The 16797-nt window shown below is 45.6% G+C and overlaps 1 protein-coding gene across 2 annotated transcripts in view; it reads right to left on the minus strand.

The window, feature by feature from the left end:
* Nucleotides 1-16797, minus strand: part of LOC121269635 (suppressor of tumorigenicity 14 protein homolog) — a 94107-nt gene that overhangs the window by 53240 nt on the left and 24070 nt on the right. For both annotated transcript variants that reach the window (XM_041174387.1, XM_041174388.1), the window contains exons 2-3: nt 8838-8997; nt 282-412 (exon numbers count right to left, since the gene is read on the minus strand). In XM_041174387.1, the coding sequence (XP_041030321.1) occupies nt 282-412; nt 8838-8997 (291 nt within the window). The remainder of the gene's footprint in view (nt 1-281; nt 413-8837; nt 8998-16797) is intronic.

The raw sequence follows: 16797 nt of genomic DNA on the forward strand, positions 1-16797 counted from the left end.
AAGAGAGAAGAATGAATTAAATACAACTTTGTATATTTTTAGTGCAAATTAAACCCACATTTAATCTACACTGGTAAAATTTTGAAGAGACAGGCACTAACCTCTGCTGTAGGGTGCATGGACAGGTGGGCTTTGCGCACAATATAGCGGGTGTGTAATGACTGTAATTCATGCTGTACCTGAGCTGGGAGTGTTTGATGGGGACAGTGTAGAAGGAAATTTACTCTGTTTCTAAGCCCGCGCTGTATCTGCCCTGCAGAATGGTATAAGCACAAACTCACCATTTCCTCAACTGTAGCTGCCAGGGTCTTAAATTCTTCAGAGTCGGAATCTTCCAGTTCCTCAGTGAACTGCTTGTTAGTGATGTTAAGATAACCATTGTACATTTTCTTAACTCGATTATCTGGGCGAACTAAAAGCAACACAAACTATAGTTAGCAATAAGAATGGTTCTCATTCAGCCTTTCTGAAGCTCCTCCTCTAACATTCTTAATTCTACGTCACTGTCAAACAAACATGTCCAGAGTGTTTAGCCCTGTCTCTAATTGTCCTATACTCTGGGTGTTCAGTTCTGTCTAAGTGCACTGTCCTCTCTCCTGGAAAAAAGAACATCTTCCTTGCAACCAATTCTGCACGCTTCCTGGACCTTCATTCCAATGGAAATATTTCCATTACAAACAAACATACAAACAACGAAATAGGATCAGGAGTAGGCCATTCGGCCCCTCGAGCCTGCTCTGCCATTTAACAAGATCATTGCTGACCTGCTTGTGTTTCGAATCCCACATTCCCATCCACCTTCGATAACCTTTGATTCCCTTGCCTAACAAGAATCTATCTACCTCTGCCTTAAAAATATTCAGTGACCCTGTCTCCCAAGTTACACAATTCTCAGAGAAAAGATTTCTCCTCATCTCTGTCCTAAAAGGGTGACCCCTTATTTTAAAACAGTGCCCCCTAGGTCTGAACTCAGTCTCAAGAGGAAACATCCTTTGCACATCCACCTTGTCAAGACCGTTCAAGATCTTATATACCTCAATCATGTCATCTCTCACTCTTCAAAACTCCAGTGGAAACAAGCCCAGTCTGTCTAACCTTTCCTCATTCCAAGTGTCAATTCAGTAAACCTCCTCTGAACCGGCTCCAAACCAGATTCCTCCTGAGAATCAGAAATGACAGAACTTGAGCCCACCCACCCCTGTCTCCCTCCTCTACTAGAATTTACTTCATTCCTTACATAAGGAGACCAAAACTACAAACAATATTTGAGATGTGGTCTCACCAATGTCCTGTGTAACTGAAGCTTAACATCCTTACTTTATTACAAGAGGAACTGAACATAAAAGGATATCATTCCATTCGCCTTCTTAATTCCTTGTTGTACCTTTTTGTGACTCATGCACTAGAACACCTAGATCCCTCTGCACCTCGGAATTCTGTAGCCATTCTCAGTTTAAATAATACTCTGCTTTTTTATTCTTCCTACCAAAGTGAACAATTGCACATTTTCCCACATTATATTCCAACTGTTAGATTTTTGCCGACTTATTTAGGGGGTGGGAAGGCACAATGGTATTGTCGCTGGGTTAGTAATCCGGACAGCCAGGGTAATGCTCTGGGGATAAAAGCAAAAAACTGCGGATGCCGGAAATCCAAAACAAAAACAAAAATACCTGGAAAAACTCAGCAGGTCTGACAGCATCTGCGGAGAGGAACACAGTTAACGTTTCGATTCCGAATAACCCTTCAACAGAACTAAGTAGAAATAGAAGAGAGGTGAAATATAAGCTGGTTTAAGGGGGTGTGGGACAGGTAGAGCTGGATAGAGGGCCAGTGATAGGAGGAGATAACCAAAGGATGTCACAGACAAAAGGACAAAGAGGTGTTGAACGTGGTGATATTATCTAAAGGAATTTGCTAATTAAGGGTAGAAAGCAGGACGAGCAAGGTACAGATAGCCCTAGTGGGGGTGGGGTGGGGTGAAGGAATCGAAATAGGTTAAAAGGTAGAGATAAAACAATGGATGGAAATACATATAATAATGGAAATAGGTAGGAAAAGAAAAATCTATATAAATTATTGGAAAAAAAAAGGGGAGGGGGGAGAGATTAGAAAGGGGATGGGGATGGAGGAGAGAGTTCACGATCTAAAATTATTGAACTCGATATTCAGTCCGGAAGGCTGTAAAGTGCCTAGTAGGAAGATGAGTTGCTATTCCTCCACTTTGCGTTGAGCTTCACTGGAACAATGCAGCAGGCCAAGGACAGACATGTGGGCATGAGAGCAGGGTGGAGTGTTGAAATGGCAAGCGACAGGGAGGTCTGGGTCATGCTTGCAAAGCGGTCACTCAGTCTGCGTTTGGTCTCTCCAATGTGGAGGAAACTGCATTGGGAGCAACGAATGCAGTAGACTAAATTGAGGGAGATGCAAGTGAAATGTTGCTTCACTTGAAAGGAGTGTTTGGGCCCTTGGACAGTGAGGAGAGGGGAAGTATAGGGGCAGGTGTTGCACCTTCTGTGGTTGCATGGGAAGGTGCCGTGGGAGGGGTTTGAGGTGTAGGGGGTGATGAAGGAGTGGACCAGGGTGTCCTGGAGGGAACGATCCCTGTGGAATGCCACCGGGCAGTGGGTGGGGGGGGGGGGGGGAAGAAGATGTGTTTGGTGGTGGCATCATGCTGGAATTGGAGGAAATGGCGGAGGATGATCCTTTGAATGCGGAGGCTGGTGGGGTGATGTGAGGATAAGGGGGAACCTATCATGTTTCTGGGAGGGAGGAGAAGGCGTGAGGGTGGATGCGCGGGAGATGGGCCGGACACGGTTGAGGGCCCTGTCAACCACCGTGGGTGGAAAACCTCGCGTAAGGAAGAAAGACATGTCAGAGGAACTGTTTTTGAAATGGCATCATCAGAACAGATGTGACAGAGGCGAAGGAACTGAGAGAACGGGATGGAGTCCTTACAGGAAGCGGGGTATGAGGAGCTGTAGTCGAGGTAGCTGTAGGAGTCGGTAGGCTTGAAATGGATATTGGTGGACCAGAAATTGAGACAGAGAGGTCAAGGAAGGGAAGGGAAGTGTCAGAGATGGACCACGTGAAAATGATGGAGGGGTGGAAATTGGAGGCAAAATTAATAAATTTTTCCAGGTCCGGACGAGAGCATGAAGCAGCACCGAAGCAATCATCGATGTACCGGAGAAAGAATTGTGGGAGGAGGCCGGAGTAGGAATGGACCAAGGAATGAGATTCCTCTGACACCCTACATCATATTTCCAGTTCCCTGGCCCCAACCGCCTCCTCTTCACCATGGACGTCCAATTCCTCTACACCTCCATCCCCCACCTGGATGGTCTGGTAGCTCTCCATTTCTTCCTTGAACAGAGGCCCGAACAATCCCCATCCACCACTACTCTCCTCCGTCTGGCTGAACTTGGTCTCAGACTGAACAATTTCTCCTTAAACTCCTCTCGCTTCCTCCAAATAAAAGGTGTGGCTATGGGTACCTGCATGGGCCCCAGCTATGCCTGTCTCTTTATGAGGTACGGGAAACATTCCTTGTTCCAGTCCTACTCCGGCTGTCCACCAATATCCATTACAAGCCTACCGACTCCCCCAGCTCCCTCGACTACAGCTCTTCACATCCCGCTTCCTGTAAGGACTCCATCCCATTCTCTCAGTTCCTTCGTCTCCGTCGCATCTGTTCGGATGATGCTACCTTCAAAAACAGTTCCTCTGACATGTCCTCCTTCTTCCTTAACCGAGGTTTTCCACCCACGGTCGTTGACAGGGCCCTCAACCGTGTCCGGCCCATCTCCCGCGCATCCGCCCTCACGCCTTCTCCTCCCTCCCAGAAACATGATAGGGTCCCCTTTGGCCTCACTTATCACCTCACCGGCCTCCGCATTCAAATAATAATCCTCCGCCATTTCCGCCAACTCCAGCATGATGCCACCACCAAACACACCTTCCCTTCACCCCCCTTGGCGGCATTCCGTAGGGATCGTTCCCTCCGGGACACCCTGGTTCACTCCTCCATCAGCCCCCTTCACCTCAATCCCCTCCCACGGCACCTTCCCATGCAACTGCAGAAGGTGCAACACTTGCCCCTTTACTTCCCCTCTCCTCACCATTCCAAGGGTCCAAACACTCATCCCAAGTGAAGCAGCATTTCACTTGCACTTCCCCCAATTTAGTCTACTGCATTCGTTGCTCCCAATGCAGTCTCCTCTACACTGGAGAGACCAAACGCAGACTGAGTGACCGCTTTGCAGAACACCTTCGGTCTGTCCACAAGCATTACCCAGACCTGTCGCTTGCCATTTCAACACTCCACCCTGCTCTCATGCCCACATGTCCGTCCTTGGCTTGCTGCATTATTCCAGTGAAGCTCAACGCAAACTGGAGGAACAGCACCTCATCTTCCAACTAGGCACTTTACAGCCTTCCGTACTGAATATTGAGTTCAACAATTTTAGATCATGAACTCTCTCCTCCATCCCCACCACCTTTCTCATCCCCCCTTTTTTCCCCAATAATTTATATAGATTTTCCTTTTCCCACCTATTTACATTATTTTTAAATGTATTTCCATCCATTGTTTTATCTCTACCTTTTAGCCTATTTCGATTCCTTCACCCCACCCCACCCCCACTAGGGCTATCTGTACCTTGCTCGTCCTGCTTTCTACCCTTAATTAGCACATTCCTTAGATAATATCACCACCTTCAACACCTCTTTGTCCTTTTGGCTGTGACATCCTTTGGTTATCTCCACCTATCACTGGCCCTCTATCCAGCTCTACTTGTTCCACCCCCCCTTAAACCAGCTTATATTTCACCTCTCTTCTATTTTTACTTAGTTCTGTTGAAGTGTAAATTGGACTCGAAACGTTAACTGTGTTCCTCTCCACAGATGCTGCCAGACCTGCTGAGTTTTTCCAGGTACTTTTGTTTTTGTAATACTCTGGGGACCCAGGTTCAAATCAGGTCACAGCAGATGGTGGAATTTGAATTCAATAAAAATCTGGAATTAAAAGTCTAAGGATGGCCATGAAACTATTGTTGATTGTTGACTAGTTCACTCATATCCTTTAGAAAAGGAAATCTGCTGTCCTTACCTGGTCTGGCCTGCATGTGTCTCCAGGCCCACAGCAATGTGGTTGACACTCAAGTGCCCTTTGAAATGGCCTAGCCAGACACTCAGTTGTATTAAACCGCTACAAAGCCTTGAAAAAGGAATGAAACTGGATAGACCACTTCAGCCATACTATTTATATGGCTAGTCCAGTTCAGTTTCTGGTCAATGGTAACCCCCAGGATGTTGATAGTGGGGAATTCAGTGATGGCAGTGCCATTGAACATCAAGGAGTGATGGTTAGATTGTCTCTTGTTGGAGATGATCATTGCCTGACAGTGGTGTATTTTACATGCCACTTGCCAGCCCAAGCCTGGATATTGTCCAGGACTTGCTGCATTTGGACATGGACTGGTTCAGGGTCTAAGGAGTCACAAATGGTGCTGAACATTGGAGAGTCATCAGCGAACATCCCCACTTCTGACCTTATGATAGAAGGAAGATCATTGATGAAGCAGCTGAAGATGGTTGGGCCAAGGACACTACCCTGAGGAACTCCTGCAGTGATGCCTGGAGCTGAGATGACTGACCTCCAACAAACACAACCATCTTCCTTTCTGAAAGATATGATTCCAACCAGTGGAGAGTTTTTTCCACTGATTACCATTGACTCCAGTTTTGCTAGGGCTCTTTGATGCCACACTCAGTCAAATGCTGCCTTGATGTCAAGGACAGTCACACTCACCTCACGAGTTCAGCTCTTTTGTCCATGTTTGAACTAAGGCGGCAATGAGGTCAGGAGCTGAGTGGCCCTGGCGGAATTCGAACTGGGTGTCAGTGAGCAGGTTATTGCTAAGTGCTACTTGATAGCACTGTTGATAACCCCTTCCATTACTTTACTGATGATCTAGAGTAGACTGAAGGGACAGTATTGGGCCAGGTTGGATTTGTCCTGCTTTTTGTGTACAGGACATACCTGGGCAATTTTCCACATAGCCGGGAAGATTTTAACAAAAGCTTCAGCCTTACCTTTTGCACCGACATGCTGGGCTCCCCCATCATTGAGGATGGGGATATTTGTGGAGCCTCCTCCTCCAGTGAGTTGTTTAATTATCCACAACCATTCATGACTGGATGCTGCTTATGGTGCTTGGCATGCAAGTAGTCCTGTGTTATAGCTTCACCAGACTGACACCTTATTTTTTGGTATGCCTGATGCTGCTCCTGGCAGGTCCTCCTACTCTCTTCATTCAACCAGGGTTGATCCCCTGGCTTGATGGTAATGGTAGACTGGGGGATATGATGGGCTATGAGGTTATGGTTTGTGTTCGAGTACAATTCTGCTGCTGCTGATGGCCCACAGCGCCTCATGGATGACCAGTCTTGAGCTGCTAGATCTGTTCCAAATCTATCCCATTTAACACGGTGGTAGTGCCACACAACACAATGGGGCGGTTGGGGGGGTATCCTCAATGTGAAGGCAGGACTTTGTCTCCACAATGACTGTGCAGTGGTCACTCCTACCGATACTTTCATGGACAGATGCATCTGTGGTGGGGAGGTTGGTGAGGATGAGGTCAAATATGTTTTCCCTCTTGTTGCTTCCCTCACCACCTGTCACAGACCCAGTCTAGCAGCTATGTCATTTAGGCCTCAGTCAGCTCAGTCAATAGTGGTGCTGCTGAGTCACTCTTGGTGATGGACAGAGTACATTCTGCTCCCTTGCCACCCTCAGTGCTTCCTCCAAGTGGTGTTCAACATTGATTCATCAGCTGAAGGAGGGGCAGTACATGGTAATCAGTAGGGGGTTTCCTTGCCCATGAGGCTTCATGGGGTCCGAAGTTGATGTTGATGACTCCCAAGGCAACTCCCTCCCTACAACTGTGCCGCCACCTCTGCTGGGTCTGTCCTGCAATGGAACAGGACATACCCAGGGATGGTGTTGGTAGTGCCTGGGACATTATCTGTAAGATATGATTCAGTGAGGATGACTATGTCAGGCTGTTGCTTGACTAGTTTGTGAGACAGCTCTCCCAACATGTGGATCTGGAGTCACATGTGGGCCAGACCAGGTAAGGACGGCAGATTTCCTTCCCTAAAGGGCATTAGTGAACCAGATAGGTTTTTACAACAGTCAACAATGGTTTCATGGTCATCATTAGATTCTTAATTCCAGGTTTTTATTAAATTCAAATTCCACCATCTGACGTGATTCAAACCTGGGGTCTCTGGATTACTAGTCGAGCGACAATACCACCACACCATCACCTCCCCCCAAGAACTTCAATAAATGGATTAAGCATGATTTCCCTTTCACAAAACCATGCTGACTCTTCCCAATTACCTTGAGTTTTTCTAAGTGCCCAGCTATAATCTCCTTCATGGTCAATTCTAATAACTTCCCCACGACAGATGTCAAGCTGACGAGCCTACAGTTTCCTGTTTTCTGCCTCTCTCCCTTCTTGAATAGAGGGGGTTACATTTGCTACTTTCCAGTCTGATGGAAGCTTACTAGAATCGAGGGAATTTTGGAAAATTAACACCAATGCATCTACAAATTCATTAGCCATCTCTTTTAACACCCTAGGATGAAGTCCATCAGGACCCGGAGACTTGTTGGCCCGCAGCTCCATCAGTTTGCTCAGTACTGCTTCCCTAGTGATTGTAATTTCACCAAGCTCCCCTCCCCCTCCCGATTTACAGCTAATACTGAAATGATTTTTGTAGCCTCAATCGTGAAGACAGAAGCAAAATATTTGCCCATTTCATTGCCATTTCCTTATTTTCTGCTATTAATTCCCCATTCTTACTCCCTAGAGGACCAACACTCACTTTGCTTACTTTTCCTTTTTAAATACTTCTAGAAACTCTTCTATCCATTTTTACATTTCTATCTAGCTTCCTCTCATACTCCTGATTAACCTTTTAGTCATTCTCTGCTGTTCTTTATATTCTGACCAATCATCTAACCTGCCACTCATCTTGATGCGGTTATATGCTTTTTCGTTAAGTTTGATTCTTTCCTTAACTTCTTTAGGTAATGATGGAGCTGCCCCTTGGAATTTTTCTTGATAGCAGGAATATACTTATTCTGAGTATTCTGAAATATCCCCCTACATGTCTGCAACTGCTCCTCCAGTGATCTACCCTCTAGCCTAGTATTCCAGTTCACTTCAGCTTGCTCAACTTTTATTCCCACATAGTTGCATTTATTTAAGTTTAAAATACTAGTCTTAAACCCACTCTTCTCCCTTTCAAACTTTGCTGCTTGTTCTGATGCCTGTCCTTTCAAATAGCTTCTGAACTTTACTCACCTGCCATACCTGCCCCTGGCTTCTCTCCTCCCTATCTCCGATCTCTTCCAGCCCACAACCCTCCAAAATATCTGTGCTCCTCTAATTCTGGCCTCATGCTCAGATTTTAATTGGTCCTCTATTGGCGATTACAACTTGAGCTGTCAAGGCCCTAACCTCTGAAATTCCCTCTCTAAACTACTATCTCACACTCCCTTGCTTTCCTCCTGTTGATGCTACTAAAAATTGCCTTTAACTGAGCTTTTGGTCATCTGCCCTAATATCTCCCCCCGCCGCTTAGTGTCGAATTTTGTTTTTATAATGTTCTATGAAGTAACTGGCGATATTTCATTACATTAAATACAAGTAGCTGTTACTGGATATTTAGCCTTGTTCCTAGGAGCGTTATGCCTGGACGTTCACCTCCTTGCTGTGTGTGCTGTGCTCTGCATCGAAGGCATTACAAGTTATACTCACAGTGAAAATGCCAAACAAGAAGCCCGATCATCAGTGAGAGGAGAGCAGCCCCAATAATCAGCCCAACGATTAGCATCACCACTTTTGGGTTGCGTTTTTCCAACTTCTTCTGGTTGCTTGCTGGAAGAAAGACCATTTCCTCAGCCAAGACATTGATTTCCTGCAAAAGCCCATAACTTAAAGTTAATCACCATCAGGGCTGGGGCATTGTGCTAATTTGCCACAACTCATCATCCTCCCATCATTCACAGCAAAACCATGGACTTTCAGAAAAGTGTCACATTATATTCTTGTAGTAAAATTGTTCTGGTCACCTCATTACAGAAATCATGTAACTGCACTTATATGTGGTGAGGGGAAAGTAACTGCCCTTGATATCAAGGCAGCATTTGGCCTTTCTTCCATCACAAGTTCAGAAGTGAGGATGTTTGCTGATGATTGCACAATGTTCAGCACCAATCGCGACTCCTCAGATACTGTCCAAATGTAGCCATTCCTGGACAATATCCAGACTTGGGCTGACAAGTGGCAAGTAACTTTCGCGCCACACAAGTGCCAGGCATTGACCATCTCCAAGATAGTATCAAACCACCTGCCCTTGACATTCAATAGCATTACCATCACTGAATCTCCCGCTATCAACATCCTGGGGGTTACCATTGACCAGAAACTGAACTGGACCAACCATATAACTACTGTGGCTACAAGAACAGGTCAGAGGCTAGGAACCCTGCAGCGAGTAACTCACCTCCTGACTCCCCAAAGCCTGTCCGCCATCCACAAGGCACAAGTCAGGGGTGTGATGGAATAGTACCCACTTGCCTAGATGAGTGCAGCTCCAACAACAGTGAAGAAGCTTGGCACCATCCAAGGCAAAGCAGCCCCCTTGATTGGCACACCATCCACAAACATTCACTCCCTCCACCACCATTGCAGCAGTGCATACATCTATATAATGCACTGCAGTAACTCACCAAGGCTCCTTAGACAGTACCTTCCAAAACCACAACCACTACCATCAAGAAGGAAAAGGACAGCAGACACACCACCACCTCAAATTTCCCCTCCAAGCCACTCACCATCCTGACTTGGAAATATAACGCACATTCCTTCATTGTCACTGGGTCAAAATCCTGGAACTCCCTCCCCAACAGCACTGTGGGTGTACCTACACCATATGGAATGCAGCGGTTCAAGGCGGCTCACCACCACCTTCTCAAGGACAATTAGGGATATGCAATAAAAACGTTGGCCTTAGTCAACAATGCCCACGTCTCATGAAGGAATTTAAAAAAGACGAGAGAGGATACAGAGGAGATTTACAAGGATTTGGCCAGGACTGGAAAATTGCAGCTATGAGGAAAGATTGGATAGGCTGAGGTGTACTCCTTGGAACAGGGGAAGCTAAGGGGAGATTTGATTGAAATACACAAAATTGAGGGGCAGTGAATGGGAAGGATTTATTTCCCTTAGCAGAGAGGTCAGTGACTAGGGAGCATTAGATTCTATGTGATTGGTAGAAAAATTGGGGGTCTTGTGACGCACTGAGTAGCATCCATACCTCTGGGCCAGAAGCTCTAGGTTCAAGTCCCACTTTAGGACTTAATGACGATGGAAGGTGCGTTCATAACCTGACCAAACAGGTTGATTATCAGCTTGTAAATCCTCCCAATGCACCTGATGACATGTGGCAAGAGTGATAGAGTCTCCTGGTCAGCCATATTGCAGAAGGCAAAAACAAACCACTGCAGTACTTTGCCAAGCATAATCATGGACCAATCCAATCCAAAGTTAGCTGGTGGATCTGTATTTATGGATCTTAAGTTTATTTTAGTAATGTCAGTTCATGGTTTGATAAACACAATGGAAGTCCATGGTCACAAATACCCTCTTAGGGCGTTGCACAGGAAAGAGGAGGGGGTAGAAGCATTAGAGAAGAGATGAGGAAAAACATTTTCATGCAGAGGGTGATATGGATTTGGAACTCATTGTCTGAAAAGGTGGTGGAGGCAGAAAACCTCAACTCATTGAAAAGGTGTCTGGATATGCACCCGAGGTCCCATAACCTCCAGAGCTACAGACCAAATGCTGGACAATGGGATTAGGCCGGATGGCTTGTATATCAGAAGGCCTCCTTCTGTACCGTAAATTTTTATAAATATCTGAAAAGGAGGAATGAAGGGAGAGGGCGGTACGTGACGTGGGGAGAGGGCGGTACGTGACGTGGGGAGAGGGCGGTACGTGACGTGGGGAGAGGGCGGTACGTGACGTGGGGAGAGGGCGGTACGTGACGTGGGGAGAGGGCGGTACGTGACGTGGGGAGAGGGCGGTACGTGACGTGGGGAGAGGGCGGTACGTGACGTGGGGAGAGGGCGGTACGTGACGTGGGGAGAGGGCGGTACGTGACGTGGGGAGAGGGCGGTACGTGACGTGGGGAGAGGGCGGTACGTGACGTGGGGAGAGGGCGGTACGTGACGTGGGGAGAGGGCGGTACGTGACGTGGGGAGAGGGCGGTACGTGACGTGGGGAGAGGGCGGTACGTGACGTGGGGAGAGGGCGGTACGTGACGTGGGGAGAGGGCGGTACGTGACGTGGGGAGAGGGCGGTACGTGACGTGGGGAGAGGGCGGTACGTGACGTGGGGAGAGGGCGGTACGTGACGTGGGGAGAGGGCGGTACGTGACGTGGGGAGAGGGCGGTACGTGACGTGGGGAGAGGGCGGTACGTGACGTGGGGAGAGGGCGGTACGTGACGTGGGGAGAGGGCGGTACGTGACGTGGGGAGAGGGCAGAGAAGTGGCAGTATGTGAATTGCTCCTTAGGAGAGCCAGCATGGTCGCGATGGGCTGAATGGCCTTCTTCTGTGCTGGAACAATTCTATGATTCTACAAAAGGGCCAGTGACTGCACACACAAAATTTGCTCTCAGCCAAAGAATGAGTGGGTTTATTTTAAGGAAGAATGTGACAAAATAGAAGACGTGATAAAATAACCTTGCAGAATGGATGCGTAACTGCCAAATTAATGTGAAAAGAGATAAATGGCAGGTGGTTCACTTTGATAATAAGAATAAGCAGGGAAAATAAGTGGGGAATGTGAGGTCACTTCAGGAGAAGCAGCTGATTGGCAAGTAGCTGGTGGATCTGTATTTACGTCTTAAGTTTATTTTAGTAATGTCAGTTCATGGTTTGATAAATAAAGGCACAGCAGAGTGTCTCAGTGCCATGGAATGCACATCCTGTTCCATGTGATGATTCCTGTGCCCTGAACAACCACATGCAAGGAGGGTGGCCAGCTGGAGCAGCTTGAGTTCTGGGTCTCCGAGCTTGAGCAGCAACTGGAAACCTCATGCACGGACCACAGCAATTAGAGCTACATGGACACTACGTTTCTGGATGTGACCACCCTGCAGCTTAAGGGTACTCAGGCAGAGATGGAATGGTTGACCGCCAGGAAGTGAAGGAGAGTCAGGCAGAGAGTTCAGGAGTCCCCAGAGTGCATCTCACTCTCCAGCCATTTTCAGTTCTGAATACTGGTGAGAGAGATGGGTCCTCTAGGGAGTGCAGCCAGAACCAAATCCACGGCTCAGCTATACAAGGGGACAGAAGATTGGGAAAGTAGTAGTGGTAGAGGATTCTATAGTTACAGGAACAGACAGGTGTATCTGCATTCACTGATGTGAGTCCAAGATGGCAGTTATCTCCCTGGGCCAAGAATATCACTGAGCGACCTCAGAACACTTACAGCAGGGAGGCAGTAGTCTTGGTCCATATTGGTATGAACAACATAGGTGGATAAAGGGATTGGTTCTGGGGGAGATGGGACCTGTACAGGTCAGATGGGTTGCACCTAAACAGAGCTGGGACCAATGCCCTTTTGGGGTGATTTGCTAGTGTAAATTTAAAGTAACTTGGCAGGGGAATGAGAACCAGGAGGAAATATTAGAGAGGAAAAAAACAAGGTGCACAAAGAATTGGGAGACCCTGATGGCACTATAATAAGAAATAGTAAGGTATTAAGTGGATTCAGCATAAGAGAGAATGTAATAAGGTTTAAATTAGGTTTACTGTGCAAATATATGAAAGTAAGGAATTTGATAAATAAGGTTGGAGGGCTGCAGGCACAAGCAGTCACCCACGGGGGAACATGTTGTTGTGGAAATAATGGTTCAAACCTGGCTCAAAAAAGGGCAAGACTGGGTACTTTACATTCCTGGATACACAGTGTTCAAGAAGGATAATGAAGGAAGAGAGGAGGAGGGGTGGCAGTGTTGACTAAAGAGAATATTAGTGCTGGAGATCGAGGGTGTCCCAGAAGGGTCAAGGACAGAATTGAGTTAGAGCTAAGAAACTAATACAGTACCATTAAACCACTGGATAGAATCTACAGGCCACCAAATAGTGGCAAAAATTTAGAGGAGCAAATTTTCAAGGAGATACAAACAGGTTATAACGGGGGACTTTAATTATCCCAACATCAACTGGAATAGGATTAGTGTAAAGGGCAGAGAGGGAGAACATTTTAAGAGCATTAAGAATGATTTTCTACATTAATATCTTTCCAATCCATAGAGGAAGGAGGCATTTCTGGATTTGGTGCTGGGGAATGAGGCAGGACAAATGGATCAAGTGTCAGTAGGGGTATGGGGCAGTGATCATGGTATAATAAGGTTTAGGTTAGCTAAGGAAAAGGACAAAGAGCAATCCAAAGTGAAAATAATTCATTGGGGTTGGGGGGTCAACTTCAAGGCAAAGCGACAGATTAGAGCCAGGTAAACTGGAATCAAAAATTAGCAGGCGAAGCTGTACTGGAAAAATGGGCTACCTTTAAGAGCAGATAATTGGGTTACAGTTGAGGTCCATTCTCACAAAGAGGGAAAGTAGAATAAACAAAGCCAGAGGAAGCAAGGAAGGTGATGCATTGAAATATGACAAATATTTTATAATAGAATTGAGAACCAGGCTGAATATAGAAAGTTCATAGAGGAATTGAAAATGAAAAGTAATAAAAGCAAAGAGAGAATATGAGAAGACACTGGCACACAACACAAAAGGGAATCCAAAAGTCTTGCATAGGCATATAAATAGCAAAAGGGTGGTAAAAGGAAAAGTGGGGCCTGATTAGGGACAAAAAAAGAAGAGGATTTATGAAAGGAGCCAGAGGATATAACTGAGGTATTAAATGAGGGTTTGCATAATCTAATCAAGCAGAGTCAGCATGGCTTTATGAAGGGGAAATCATGCCTGACAAATTTATTAGAATTCTTTGAGGAGGTAACAAGCAGGGGAAACATATTTGGATTTCCAAAAGGTATTCGATAAGGCACCGGACATAAGGCTACTTAATAGGATAAGGGCCCATGGTGTTAGGGGTAGTATATTAATATGGATAGAGGATTGGCTAACTAATAGAAGACAGAGAGTTAGGATAAAGGGGGGCATTTTCAGGACGACAACCTGTAACTAGTGGAGTGCCACAGGGATCAGTGCTGGGGCCTCAATTATTTACGATATATATCAATGGCTTAGATGAGGAAACTGAAGTGTACTATTGCCAAATTTGTGGTTGATACAAAAATAGGTGGGAAGGCAAGTGGTGAGGATGACACATAGAGTCTATAAAGGGATATAGACAGGGTAAGTGAGTGGGCAAAAAAAGTGGCAGATGGAATATAATGTGGGAAAATGTGAGGTTATGCACTTTGGCAGGAAGAACAGAAAAATATTATTTAAATGGAGAAAGACTGCAGAAAGCTGCAGCACAGAGGGATTTGGGAGCTCTTGTGCATGAATCCCAAAAAGCTAACATATAAGTTTAACAGGTAATTGAGAAGACAAATGGAGTGTTGGCCTTTATTTCAAAGGGAATGGAGTATAAAAATAGGGAAGTCTTGCTAGAACTATACAAGGCACTAGTAGACCACACCTAGAATACTGTAAACAGTTTCGGTCTCCTTATCTAAGGAAAGATATGATGGCATTGGAGGCAGCCAAGAGAAGGTTCACTAGATTTATTTCGGGTATGGAGGTGTTTTCTTCTGAGGAGAGGCTGAGTAAACTCATTGGAGTTTAAAAGAATAAGGGGTGACCTTATTGAAACAGGTAAGATTCTTAGGGGGCTTCACAGGGTAGATGCTGAAAGGTTGTTTCTCCTTGTGGGAGAGCCTAGGACCAGAGGGCATAATCTGAGAGTTAGGGGTCTCCCATTTAAAACAGAGATGAAGAGGAACTTCTTCTCTCAGGGGGTAGTCAATCTGTGGAATTCTTTACCGTCGAGGGCTGTAGAAGCTAGGTCATTACTTATATTCATGGCGGATATACAGATTTTTAATGAATAAGGGAATCAAGGGTTATGGGGAAAAGGCAGGAAAGTGGAGTTGGGGATTATCAGATTAGCCATGATCTCATTGAATGGCGAGCAGACTCGATGGGCCGAAAGGCCTACTTCTCTCCTACATCTTATTGTCTTAGCCAAGGAAGAAGATACTACCAAGTCATAGGGAAAGAGGAGGTAGTTGAGAACTGGATGGGTTAAAAATTGGTAAAGAGGAGGGTATTAGAAAGGCTGGCTGTACTTAAAGTTGATAAGTCATCAATCTAGATCAACGAAAGCAATGGTTTTAATACTGACCCCTGGGGAACCCCGCTACATACTGTCCTCCAGTCCAAGAAACTATTGTTTACCACTACTTTGTTTCCTGTCACTCAGCCAGCTTTGTATCAACACTGCCACTGTCCCTTTTGTTCTATCACCTGTAACTTTGCTCACAAGCTTGTTATGTGGCAAATTGTCGACTTCCTTTCAGAAGTCCACCACATCAACCATATTACACTTATCAACCCTCTGTTACTTTGTGAAAAACTCAATCAAATTGAGAACAGATCAGATGCAGCTAAGGAAATTCAGGGAAATCAGGGTGAAAATTGTAGAGCCACTGGCCATGATTTTCCAACCCTTTGAGGATACAGGGGTGGTGCCAGAGGACTGGGGAATTGCAACCGTTAACCCAGATTCAGAAAAGGGAGCAATATATACCCAGCAACTGTGGGCCAGAACAAATTAACAGTCACTTGGACAAATATGGATTTGTTAAGGGAAAATGGTGGTTAAATAATTTGATTGAGTTTTTCATGAAGTAACAGAGGGTTGATAAGGGTAATATGGTTGATGTGGTGGACTTCTGAAAGGAAGTCGACAATTTGCCACATAACAAGCTTGTGAGCAAAGTTACAGGTGATAGAACAAAAGGGACAGTGGCAGTGTTGATACAAAGCTGGCTGAGTGACAGGAAACAAAGTAGTGGTAAACAATTGTTTCTTGGACTGGAGGACAGTATGTAGCGGGGTTCCCCAGGGGTCAGTATTAAAATCATTGCTTTCGTTGATCTATATTGATGACCTAAACTTGGGCATGCAGATAAAATTTCAAAATATGCAAATTACACAAAATTGAAGTATTGTGAACTGTGAAGAGGAAAATGGTGGCTTCAAGGGGACATAGGCTGGTGGAATGGGCAGACACGTGGCAGATCAAATTTAATGCAGAGAAATGCAAAGTGATCATTTTGGTAGGAGGAATGAGGAAAGATAATATAAAATAAAGCTTAGAATTCCATAGAGGGTGCAGGAGAAGAGGGAGCTGGCGGTATATGTGTACAAAGTATTGAATTTTGCAGGGAAGGTGGAGAAAGCAGTTAATAAAGCATTCAGGGTCCTGGGCTTTACAAAGAGGGGGATAGAGGACTAAAGAAAGGAAGTTTATAAAACACTGGCTCAGCCCTGAGTGTTGTGTTCAATTATGGACACTACAACTGAGGAAGGATATTAAGTTTTAGAGAGGGTGCAGAAAGAAATTACAGAAGTGGCTTCCGGAATGAGGGGCTTCAGTTATAGAAACATAGAAACTAGAAGTAGGAGGAGGCCATTTGGTCCTTCGAGCCTGCTCTGCCATTCATTATGATCAT

Source organism: Carcharodon carcharias, chromosome 25, assembly GCF_017639515.1.
Source record: "Carcharodon carcharias isolate sCarCar2 chromosome 25, sCarCar2.pri, whole genome shotgun sequence".
Classification (NCBI taxonomy): domain Eukaryota; kingdom Metazoa; phylum Chordata; class Chondrichthyes; order Lamniformes; family Lamnidae; genus Carcharodon; species Carcharodon carcharias.